General features: G+C 40.0%; 2 protein-coding genes across 2 annotated transcripts in view; one reads left to right on the top strand and one right to left on the bottom strand.

Annotated features, from left to right (window-relative positions):
* KLF13 (Kruppel-like factor 13) overlaps positions 1–3,254 on the top strand; it is a 34,262-nt gene extending 31,008 nt beyond the window's left edge. The window contains exon 2 of the mRNA XM_010571735.1: positions 152–3,254. Within this exon, the coding sequence (XP_010570037.1) occupies positions 152–444 (293 nt within the window). The 3' untranslated portion in view covers positions 445–3,254. The remainder of the gene's footprint in view (positions 1–151) is intronic.
* MTMR10 (myotubularin related protein 10) overlaps positions 1–13,192 on the bottom strand; it is a 536,484-nt gene that overhangs the window by 234,986 nt on the left and 288,306 nt on the right. The window lies entirely within an intron of this gene.

Genomic DNA, 13,192 nt, shown 5'->3' with positions numbered 1-13,192 from the left:
CTCTCTGGCAGAGAGTAACACCTTCTCCATCCAATTAGTGCCAAGTGGCATCTACCTTGCTCCCAATCTTTTTATTCTAACTTTTGCATACAAAAAAACCCATGGAGGACATTGCTATTCCTTCTAATCATGCCATGTTTGCTTTCTGCAGGTGAACGGCCTTTTGAATGCAGCTGGCAAGGATGTAACAAGAAGTTTGCCCGCTCCGATGAGCTGGCCCGCCATTACCGCACTCACACAGGAGAAAAGAAGTTCAGCTGTCCTCTCTGTGAGAAACGCTTCATGCGCAGCGACCATCTGACAAAGCATGCCCGTCGCCATGCCAATTTCCACCCAAGCATGCTCAAGAGGCGAAGTGGAAGCAGCTCAAGAACAGGCTCTGTCAGTGACTACAGCCGCTCAGATGCCTCAAGCCCGACTATTAGCCCCGCCAGTTCCCCATAGACCTACCTGCACTGGATGTCAGCACTTTGCCTCCAATACCTAACGTGGAGTTTTGTTTGTGTTGCACACATGTAAAAAACTCTGTCGCTTCCCCTCCTCAGTTCCCCACTCCCTCCCGCCCCCTTTTTTTTTAAATTAGTAAATAGCTGCCTCCCACTGCAATTTCCAGTCAAACTTTCTTTACCCAACCACACAAGTGGCTATTCTAACCTCATGGACAGACAGACTTACATGTTATACTTAGTGACTCCTGCTGTCTCAATATTTCACACATTTTGCAACCATTTAGAGATCCTCTTGATTATTCTTTGTAAGAAAATGAGAAAATCTAAAAAAAGAAAAAAACCTGACTTAATTCACCTCAGGTGTCAAAGTAGTTTTGTAAGACTGGATTGCACAACGTGAGCATACATACACTTACAAATCAACTGTGTTGGATTGTGTCTCCCTTCTCCTTTCTCAGGGATGGATATTTATGTTACACAATAACTACAATGAAGACACACCCTAACTGCAGCCTTATTCTGTAAATATATTTGCACTCAGAAGCTTTTTGTTAGGTTCTTTCACACACTGGGGAAAAAAAACCCCAACAAACAAACAATACAAAAACCAAACCAGTACTGGAATGTACTACCAGACTCTTCCATTGTTTGTTTTCCTGATTATATACCTACACTGGGGAGTGTCCAAACAGGAGTCTTGTCTTTCTTCAAGCTGCCCTCTGCTTTTGGTAGCAAGCCATCTTTTCACTTCATGCTGAAGATGCTCCAAAATCAACTTCCTATTGCAAAAATCTCTGTGAGGTTGATAAACTTGTTTGCTTATTTGTTTCATGCTAGATGAAATTCTGAGAAAAAATTCTAAACAAGATGCCTTAAGTAAATAACCTAAATCATGAGGAAACATATTTACACTGGGTAACATTTTATTGCAGGGTGGCATGGAATCTCAGAGGCATTCTGTCATCACTCTCTCTAAGTTGTTAAGCTCTCTGCACTGCCTCTTCAGTATGGGACCAACAGATTATGCAAATCAAACCACACTGACTTGAACAATTTTCTTTATTCTTTTTTCCTTTTTTTTTTAAATGAACTATGGAAATAGCATAGCTGAACCACTGCCCACCAAAACGTTTATCAAGGTACTTACCTACTGTACAGCTGTATCTTAGCAAGACAAATTGGCTAAGACATAGTTTCTGTATCCTGTTGCATCACTATTGTGGTCACTGATAAAAGGAAGCAAAAATCATAAGGTATCTTCTGACTGGAAAAACAAAATATGCATTTTTTAAGTTTTAAAATAAAATGACATTATAGCTCAGCACTACTACAAGTTTCTCAAAAATACACATACCAGCATAAAGTAAGGTGCTGTCATTTCTGAATAACTGCTTAATAACTAAAAGGCAATCTTTGCTAGTTTTCAATAACTTTCAAATATCTGACACTAGATAGACCACTAGGAGGTAGATTTTTATGTTTTATGTGGTAGAAAATATAGCAAAAGACCAGGAGCATTGTGATGTACTGGAGACCTCACTGGCAGCAAATATACTCTCCTTGGTTTGGCTGGGTCTGATGGTGCATAGTATAAATACAGGTCCTTTTGATTCAGGAATTTTTGGGGTTTTCTTATTTTTACTGTAGGGTATAAATACAGTTAAGTGTAGCATGGTGAAAAGAAACTCTCTACGCCAAACCTGCCGTTTGATATCAAGTGAATGCCTCCAGATTCCAAATGAACCTGTATCTTGCTGCTTTGCATTGATCCAATTTTGCAAGTTTTTATTGTACTGTATATTAACTGTGAGGGGCTAATATAGATTTCCAAGTAGTTTCATAGGTACTTCCATAATATTTACATTATTCCTAATACTATGCATTCTATTAGTTGTATGGATAAATACTTAAAGACAGTTCAAAGTGCAGATATTTCAGTATTTTTTTCATGTTCATTTGCTTCAGATTTCACCTCTGTAAAATCACAATTTTCCCCTTTTGAATTGGAAGTCATGCGAGGCACAATTCTACTGTTTCATTTCACAGAAAATGAAAGAACATTGTAAGGGTTTTTTTGTAAGATGATGAATATTGTTGAGTTTGTGTGATGAGTTGCCTAACCACTGTTAGTTAGGGGAAAGCCAGATCTGTTTGCCTACATAGATTTCAGCTTTTTTTTTTGCTTTTTTTTATTAAATCTTGATCTACTGAGATACATAATTTTAACAGCTTGATACAATTCAGGTAACAGGAATTCACATTCCAATCATTTCTGTGACTGCTAAAAGTGCTCTTGTGCTGTAGTTAGTAAAGAGGCATTTAAGATATCTAGCTAAAGGAATTCTACAGGTCAGCTGTGTCTTGTGCACATACTTCGAAACAAATCATGAACACTTTTCTCATTATCATTATACCTTAACAGAGGGATTGGGGGAGGGGGAGGGACAGGACAAAAACAAAAGGAGAACTCAGTATCAGCAAAAATCATGGGCTTCATGTTCTAAGTTCAGTTTGTTGTGAAATCATTTTTTCCAACAAGAGCATCATTTAATCTTCAGCAAAGGAGGAACTACTCCAGTCCATTTATCTAGGGTGTAGTAATTCGTCGTGAATCAGTAGGTGCATTACAAATAAGTTGTTTTAATAGCCTGGAGAAAGAATATTCGCATCAAGTTTTATTAGCACTGAGATTATGGGATAACCTATTCTGAGTGACACAAGAACTATGTAATCTTTAACTCAAACAGTAAACTAAGCATTTTATGTATATTCTTTATAGATATTACTAATCTCCAAGTTTAAGCAGAGGGAAAAAAAAAAAGGTTCAAGGTCAAATTTCCAGTTCAGCCAGTTCATCTAATGAGAAGGCTATGAGACTATATATAGCCAACACAGCTACACTTTCAGGAAATTCTCTGAAATTTTTCATTAAAACTTCTTTTTTTACATCTTCGCTTTAAAGACCTCAGAGCATGTTAGGCTGACAGTCAAATTACTGCATTTTAAAATCCTAGCTAGAGTTTCAAATATCTCTATTAAATGTTTAATACATGGTAGCTTTAGGGTAAAGTGATGAATTCCAAACCACTAGTAGTTTCCAAAACTGAATGTGAACAAAACTTCTCTAAATATTTTTGTATGGAAAGAGAGTGTTTGGGGTTTTCTAGCATCTGCTAGATGGTAGAAAAAAGCAGAAGCACCAGCAAGGTCATAAGACTCCATTCTCATGATGGTTCCTCCTCAGTTTTGCAGATATGAGAAGTCTGAACAGCTCAAATTATGTTTTGAAATCTGGGTCCTTATCCAAACTATCCTCAGATTTTTACTCTTTTGTTGTTTCACCCAGTGGTGTAACCTAAAACAGTCTCCTGGCGTAGCAACAAACGTTGCACACTCAGGAAACACTGCTCTGGCAAGGTGCAGATTTCTTCACAGTCCTCCATTTGGAGAAGTGTGCATCTCTCCTGCCGCCTCCTTTCCCCATGCAATCTGTTGAGGTGAATCCCCACAAACTATAAAATTGCCCTAATTTTTTTCTTTTAATTTCAGAATATAACAACAGGTTTATTATTATTAAGAAAGCCCTGAAAGTAAGTTTGTTTTTCTCCAGCCATGACTCTAGTTTCCTGTCTAAGAGTTGAGCTTAACTGCATTGCTGTAGGAAATGGGTGCAAGTTAAAATCATCACTTCACTACCACCACTCAACTGAAACTAAAGACGCTCTTAGAAACCCATTCACCCCTTCCATTAACCTCATCCTGTGCAAAGGCCTAGAGCGCATTAACGGCCACATGAATTCAATTTTCATCCTGCTTCTTACAAAGCAGTCCTGGTAAACTCCTGGCAGCTAGATTTTATTGTGAGAATTGTTTATATCTGCAAATTAGTTGTTCCTTGCTTTTATAATATATGCATAGTATCTGTTTACATTACATAACTGCAAAGGTGTATATTTGTAACAAGTCATCAGAAGCCTCTGTTTGATGGTAACGCCTAATTCCTGTATGTATCCTACCCTCTTTACTGCATTAACCCTTACAATAACTTTTAGCTATGAGGGCCTCTGTACACCTTTTAAACCTCATTACCTTCTATCTAGACATTCAGCACTTTCTGTGTTTCATGCAGCCAGGCTGTAAAAGGCTGTGTGGGGAGCTTACCTGTTTCTAGCTATTCACATTCACAGCTGCTTTTCTACAGTTCTTTGCCATGAGTTCTGAAATTTGTACTGTGTGAAGTGCATTGTTGTTTTGGGGAACATGGTTTGTGAAGAAAGAATACGGAAAATGAACTCTGCATACTTAAAGCTTGCCTTTTCATTGCCATTTGATTTACTAATTTCATCAGGTGATGCCTACAAACTGACTTTCAGGTGCTCTTTTACTCCATCACACCATCTGTTTGTGCATTGGGTGCTAACATATAGTCTGTCAGTGAAGGGTATGATGAATGCCTGTATTTTTAACTCTTTTGGTGATAAAGCTATAGCCTTAGGCAGAAGAAAATAACCAAATTATACTTGTTTACCCCATAAGCCAGACTATAGAATGCAAAAACCCATCCACTGGTATAGATTTTTTATACATATATATATTAAAAAATATTTATATATATGGATTTATATAAGCGTATGCACACATATAAAAATACATATATATGTGTATATTGTATAGTACACATAGCAGTGTGTACTATAGATGCTACACACCAAATAATGAAGGGATGTCTACAGAGCAAAAATAGGTGTCCATTTCATTATAACTAGTGATGCGTCTGAACCAAAATCCTAGATCCAAACACCACTGCATTTGGAAAGTTTGAACCTGTTTTTTGAGATTTGTGGTTGAGTTTGATCTCTGGTTACAGCTGCAGTTACTTGTGTATATATGCATTCTGGGGGACGTGTGCTCATGTGGACATGTGCTTTTTCACAAGCGCGTGCCTGTGTGGGTGACAGAGAATGTGTGTGCCAATAAGTGTGCACGTGTTTACATATATACTTCCAGCTTTGGTGAACTATAATGTTACTGGTGTCATCTTCACTTGTACAGTTTTATCAGCAGCACATGAATGCTTCCAACTTTTCAACTCTTTGAATCACTACATTGAAGTATTACAGTTGTACAGTTATATGTTCATCTATTCTTGCTCTGCTGTAACTTTTTATGTATTTTGTACTGCATAGATTATATATTGTGATAATGTCCTGTGCAACAATAAAACGGGAAAAAAAAGGAAGAAAATTAACAACTGTAAAATACTGTCTTAACTTGTATGCATGGTTAGTGATGTTTACATTTTCTAAAATAAAACTTATAACTATGAAATATTGGTTTTCTCTTAATTTCTTTATGTATCAGTTAAAAAGCATCAATTTTATATTTCTGCTGTTCGTTTGAGGCTTGATATCTTGTCTGGTATCTTTGTTTAAATTTCATCTAGTGCTATTGTTTAAAATGGGAATTTTTAAAAAATCATTAGTCAACTATCCTTTCTTTCAAAGCCCAGTTCTTTGCAAATTTCTGATGTTTTAATCTCACAGCACCCTGAAATGTTCTTTCATAATTTGAAAGATGAGGAAATTGAGATCTCAACTTTCTCAAAGACATGAGGCAATGGCAGATATATGCCTTTATCCTCCTTTGAAAGTAATGCCACACCGCAGGAAAACAATTTTGTGCCCTATAATGAATATCTGTCTATAGAATATTATAACTGATTGCAAAAATAATTTAAAACAGTGGACTACTGTTGAGAGATGAAAGCTAAAATATCCTTACTAAGCTAGGAGCAATTGTGGGAATTACTTTAAAATTAGTACATTTTCTTGTAAGGGGACATGAAAACTGTTCAGAGCAAATAACTTGGAGAGCCGTTATCTTTAATAGCAGGTTTTCCCATGTATTCATTACAGTGTTGAACTGTCAGTGCTATTCATTATCTATGACCATGCGCCAGTTAGCTTGTACATCTGTATGCATCTATGATCCACTGCTATAACTTACATAGAGGAACTGGCTAAAGCACATAAATGCTTAACTATGTTAATACAGTATTTAAGGGCTCATTATCTGAGAATAACATACTCTTTGCACATGCAGTGGTTAGCCCTGACTCTTTATTAGTGCACCTTGACTGGAACAGAAGACAAAATGCTTCTGTCCAGCAGAAAACCAAAGGTTTGTTTCATTCTCTTCTAACATAAGCATGATGCGGCCTCTCACTCCTTATTCTCAATGTCTGTTATAACTGGGAAATCCCAGGCAGAAGACTCTCTGAAGCATTCAGGTTGTGAGAATCCTCAGGCAAAAATCCTGGTAAACCATCTAATACCTGAGTGAGTCGAAGTTCCCTTGCAGACCTTGTGTATCAGTCTGTCTGTTGAACTTCTTCCATTTCAGATCCACTTAAGTAACTAACCTCACCCCACCCCTGGCGGTCTTTCCCTTAATGCTTCCTCAGATGTCCTCTCACCCCATTCACAATTCTTAAATCAATTTCCACCCTTGAACAGACAGGCTAGGCAGCTGCTTTAGAAGTCCAGTTGCTTTTTGCTAGTTTGTTCTTCTGGAAAGGGTGTGACATGTCTAACCTCTGCCGCTACCCGTTCTTTTGGCCACTCGCTCTATCTGAATTCACTCTTTGTACTAGGGGGGAAGGTGGTGAAGGTCTTTTTTTTACTGATGCTGGAGAAAGTTGACACAGACTGTTGCGCCTCTTTTCTGTGAAGGAATGAGTCTGAAGTTTCTTGAAAATACAGGTTACACAACACTTCTAGGCACTGTTTGTTTGTGAAAATCTGTCCTGAAGAGTAGCATTTCTGATGTCTTCCTACGTGAAGGATCCACCTCATATTTGATAACAGAAGAGCAGTCAAAGATTGTTTTCTAAACTTTCTAGAAGAATGGAAAGAGAAACAAATCCTTCTAAAAGGATACGCCTTTTCAGTTTAAGTATGGAGTAGTTGCCTTGGTACTGTAATGTGCCTCCCCACCCAGACACACACACTCTGGAATGTGTATGTTAACACATTCTCACCTGCAAAAGAAACTTCTCTCGGGTTGCTAAATGTATGGGTTTCTGTCTTGCCTGTGACTCAGCATTTGCCATGAAATGTTCATAGACTTGGCAGTAGTCCATCAGTTCAGAAGAGAAGCAATAATACTGTGAGAATTAGGATGGGATTTTCCTATTTACATTTACTTGTGTATCATATCTGGCTTCAAAGTAATCCACCTTAAGGTTCATTGCCCCAGCTTTTCAAGGAAGCAGATCCACGTCATGCTTTGCTACTTGACTGCAGGAGATTACGGCGACATAAATATAAATATGCAGTCAATAGAAACAAGAGAAGCAAGAGAAGATGGAGCTTGAAATAAAAAAGGTGAGGACAATGAGACAAGATGAGTGTTTCTAGCAGCTGACCAGAAAGGCTCATACAGCATCAGAATACATGTGGGGTTTCCTAAAGAATTTCAGAGCAAGCAAGCTAGGCAGCACCTCCAAAGATGACCAGAGATCACATCATCTTTTCTGAGAGCAGTAGAGGAGGGAGCTAAGTCAAAACAGTAATTCAAGCAGGCAAGCACCTGTGTCTAGCTAGTTAAAATGTGTTCCTGGCACAGCGAAGAGTATAAAGAGAGAAGAAGGGATTATTTTAATAGATTCCTCAATCCACGCACCAGGCAAGGGAGGGGAGTCTGGATGCCCAGACATCTGAGCAGCTAGAGGGAAAGAGGAAAGCATGAATGAACACTGGCTTTGGGAGCCAGATTTGTGCTTTGTGCAACTCAGAGAACAAGATTACATTAAACAAGTCTGGAGAAAAAAAAGTGAAGAAAAGAGATCTGAGAAAACCTGAGTGGGGTTTTAGGCAAGAACAGGCCACAAAGGTCTGCTAACAAAATCTAAATACCGAGCTTAGTAATGACTCTACCTCACCAAGAGAAAACAGCTCTAGAGTAGAACTGCTGCCTCGTCATAATTGTAAATAAAGGATCAACCTGTCCTACCCAGTTGGCACGAGCAGGAGTTAGATTAAATCTTTGGCTCACACTGGATGGAACAAATGTTCAACAGGAAAAGAGGGGTTAGCATAAAGGGCTGGGCTAAGAGAGGCCCTGAGATGCTGTTGCTGGCAGCTCTCTGCTGAGCTGACATTTCTTCTCTGCGTCACCGGATAAGTGTGCCTGCCTGAGCACACTGCAACAGGTCTGAGCCTGCTGCACTAGTACTTGTAAGGTACACTCCAAAGGGCCGCAAAGACTTACACTGCCCAAGCTGGCTTGTTCAGAGCTAGTCCCAGTGTTCTTCCCAAGGCCTACCCAATACAACTGGGACATCCCCCAGATGGAAGATGCAATATGCCAAGTGGGTGGATGAGAGAACACCATTGAGAAAAAAGGCCCATTTGAAGGACAAGAGAGATGGTGCTGGTTAGAGAGAGAGTTTCAGGTGTATGGCAGCATAGTAAGAGGAATGAGATGAAAAAATGTGGGAAACAGATGAAAGGTGCAATAACTGGGGAGGCTAAGGTAAAAAGGGGGAAGATAAGTATAGAAAAATGAGCAAGGAGTATAGGGTAGGGCAATTTTCTGTCATTTTCTAGAGAGAAAAGGTGCAAACGTGAAAGGCCTAAGGTGCAAAATCCAAAAGGGGGTCTAGAGGAAGGAGTAAGATAGCTCATGTGGTAGCATTTCCAACAGACTAGAAGGTAAGGCACGTAAGTGCATAATAAACAGGACTGTGTGTCTTTAAGAGACTGATGTTTGTGTTTTCCCATGCTCTGCTGTTGTGGAAATAACTTTCTGAGTAATTTCTCTGATCCTGGAGACAAAGTGAACAGACACAAAACATAACAAAACACAATAGCAACGGGAAGAGAGAAATTCCTCCCTCCCCCTTCCACCACACACGCATTTTACGTCAGCAATCTGAATGCACTCAAAGCCTCTGAGTGGAAGAGAAACAAGGCACAGACTGACAATGTTGTTTGGTACACACTTCTTGAATCAAGTTCACCTTCTCCACCACTGCATAAACAGTTAAAACATGAAAGCCACTCTTACCCAGTCTGTTACTTTTAAGTATGTTATCCAGTCTCTTTGGTTAAAAGTCTTACTGTCCAGATTTTCCACAGACAGTGAACTGCAACAGGAATTTGCTAGCTTTTTTAAACTTCAAAGCTTTGTACTTCAAAGACCCTGCAATTTTTCTCTCAAGCCTCATGCCCCGCCCTCTGCAAAAAAGATGTCAGTTTGGGACTCTTTCTCAAAATGCTACATTTGGAAGTTCACATACATCTAAAAATGAACATTACAGCTATGATCTTCCCAGAGGGGAGTAATGAGATGGGCACCCTCACAAGTGGCTGGTCCCAAACCCAGGCTGTATCAAGACTTCTACAACAAAACGCAGGTATCACCAGTGATCAGACCTGAGACGAGTCCATTTGCTGTTTCTTCCTTTAGTCTCTATTACTGTGCTGAGAACTGTTTCAAACCCTTTGGTATTACAGACAATAAGGTCCCATGAAGTTGCAAGGCCTTACATGTTTGGTTTAAGATGCAACCTTTTTGTTGACTTTGGAAGTCATAACACAAATCCCAAGCTTTCCAACTCTGGGGCTGCCGTACAAACTGCCGTTTGCAGCCTGCTGCCAGGAATAGGATGACTTGACAGGAAGAAGAAAGAAGAAAATTTTGCTCAGGATTGCCAATCCCTCCTCCGCTGCCACAGCAAGCCCTTCCCCCAGCTCACAAGGCCAGGGCTGAGGGAGATGCCCATTGTCCCAGGCAGCAGGCGTGGATGGGCTGGCTGCAGAAGGCAGAGCAGGTTGGTAGATCCCTCAAAAGTAATGACCTACATCCACCTTCCTTGCTGCGGAAGAGGAGTCACTCTCAGGGGCTGAGGGTTTGAAAGCAGCCGCAGCACTCCCCAGCTTTTGCAACTTTCCCTGAAGACTGGGTAAGGTATGGTGTCCCTTAACGTGCCCTTGCAAGCAGCTGTACTGAGTAATCTGGGTGAGCGAACAAGAGGCAAGCCCAGGAAACAGGAACCTTATGGAGGGTGGGAGTGCACAAACAAGACTGGGTGAAAAAATCAGGCCTGGCTGTTGGCTTCCCTGTAAGAGACCTTCCACTGGATATTTTTGGACTCCACCTGTCTATTTTTAGGAGGGATAATTAATGCCAAAGGAAATAAGGAAAAAATAAAGCTTTAAGTCTAAGAATGGAAAATTTGGTATTCACCACAAAATCACTATGATTAAGGAGGACTAAAAAGGAAGCATTACATTTAAGGAGTAAAAATATGCTACAAGTCACTGTAAAAGTTTTATGTTACATGGAGTTTGCTAAGAGAGGGGAAGCATTTCAAGGAGACATCACTTCACCACTTAACTGTTATTAAATAGGAGTGAAGGCACAGCTGAATGCCGAGCTTTAAAATGCAGCTGTACTCTGGCTGTGTTTATGTATAGCTGTCATCTGTGCTGAGGCTCCCAGCTTCTCTGCGTGTTGTGATCTGGCTTTGGGAGGGGCTGGCTGAGACCTCGAGAACAACTGGCGCAGGCTCTGCCCAGTTCTGTGCATGAAGTTACGCAGTAAGAAAAATCACAGCCAAGATATGTAGCACCCTCACCAGGTCCTTAAAATAATCTGCCTGAAGTACAGGGCTATTATAAGGCTAGAAAATCATTTTATGAACTAAGATGGGAGGTTCTCAGAAAAAAACCCTGCCCTTTTGGATATGGGAGCCGAAACATGATGGAACAATGTGTGCAATGCTTTCAAAATTCAGCCATTATTTTACTGATGGCAATGGTTTAGATTGATATCCCTCAGCCTTACAGCACAGTCTTCTATCAGTGTTAACATTACTATTGCCTGTAGAAGAAAAAAGCCTTTCCTTAGTCATCTTCTGTTTGTGTGTTCACATCCCATCTCACTCCGAACTGCAACTGCTTCAGAGCAGAGCCTCCTTGCTTGCCTGCTCAGCATCTTCTGCACAGCACCTTGCAATCAACACAGACATGAATGGCATCTTTGCCCTCCTCCAAGGAAAAACACTCTGGTTCCCTACTATCCAACCACAATCCACATGCACTGTTACACACACGAATTTTTGTGCTCTAGGGGTCACCTCATCTTAGACCCAGCCCAGCTTGTAAATTCCTGACACCACAGGGAATTTTTGTGTGAAATACCTAACAGAAGTGGAACATGTCAGAGGGCAGCAGTGAATATCTAAAGCAGTACCTCCCTTTTAGGTGCCTCTAAAAAGAGTTGCCTCTTTGCTTTGAGGAGTATCACACAAAAATTATCTTTTTAACTTAGAACTTCCATTTCTTGTAAGCATGACTACAGTCTGGGAAGGTTGCTGCTAGGAAAAATCCCTGGAAATTATTCAGTACAACTTCCTAATCATACCTGTCCTGCCTGATAAATACTTGTCCCTGGGTCTCTAATTACACAGAACCTCTTTGCAAACCTGCTGGATGAGGTTCTGTTTATTTCTAAGCTCAGGGAGGTAAATGTCATTTCCCATGAATGACAAAACAATTGGAAGAATAAGGACATGCTAAAGAGCATCTTTTCTAATGAATAGTATTTCTAATTTTAAAAAGGTTTGCAGATGTGACAGGATAATGAGCATTTGAACTACTTGGTGCTAGCCACACCTCAATGATATGAAGCACTATACAGTAAAAGTGATGCTGAAACATTTATATTTTGTATTTGCTTTCAATTACTTTTGAAAATAAAATGTTACAGCAGTGTTGTCCACAAATCTTAGAAGCGCAGATTCATGTGGTATTTATGCTACAGCTAATGAGCTCCTGGCTTCTCCAATAATTTCCTCAAAAACCAAGAGTCATGGTATGAACAGCAAAAGCCAAAGACAAAGCAGACTGGCTGCAGTACATGTTTCATCAGTTATGAAGACACGTAGCTCCCTCTTGACTGTCCAAATCTAAGCCAGAGGCACAGCAAATACCTCAAAGGCCATCAGACAGCAATAGATTTAATTGCCACATGGGAAATGAGCTCAGTGAGTTCATCCAACTCTCGGGTGAGAAGTACCTAACAACAACCACTGCCATCAACATCTGTGGGTACCTCACAGAGACACAGGCACAGAGCCGGCATGAACACAGGGTGGGCACTTTCCTCCTTAGCCAGATTCTGCTCCAGATTAAAGATCTGGATGCTGGAGCAGAATTAGCGCTGTCTGCCTATAAGCACAGCTCTGCCTTAGAGCTGCCTTCCTTCATGGTTGTGTCCCACTCCCTCAACCCTACAAATTCTTTAGTTCTCATGGCAAATTCGGAACATGCTTGGTAACATATTAACCAGCCTTCTGCAAAGTGTTCATTACTATGTTACATCCCAGCTAGAACCTGGAAATTCTGGAAAATTATCAACACAAGCAATGTGTCAGCTTTTTGAAAAGAAAGGGCTACGGAGCTGTTTAAACTTTGTTGAAAAAGTCAGGGAGTAGTTGGTTATTTTATGTAGTCACACATTCATAACTTGAGTTCCTGTCCGGAAACAACTTCCTTTTTTCTTTGTAATTTCTTAAGTTAAAAAACTTTCTTAAAAAAGCAGCAATTTTTACGTGAACCTTCTGCCAGCATTTAAAGCACCTAGATGATACATTTGCCAGTTTTATGTTTTGCTGGAATACTGTGCAGAAGACAAGAAGTCAATAACAGATTTTACAACCGACTCTGATACCAAAT

Source organism: Haliaeetus leucocephalus, unplaced genomic scaffold (genome assembly GCF_000737465.1).
Source record: "Haliaeetus leucocephalus isolate CR32 unplaced genomic scaffold, Haliaeetus_leucocephalus-4.0 Scaffold339, whole genome shotgun sequence".
NCBI classification, from domain to species: domain Eukaryota; kingdom Metazoa; phylum Chordata; class Aves; order Accipitriformes; family Accipitridae; genus Haliaeetus; species Haliaeetus leucocephalus.
This window is presented reverse-complemented; position numbering and strand designations above follow the sequence as displayed.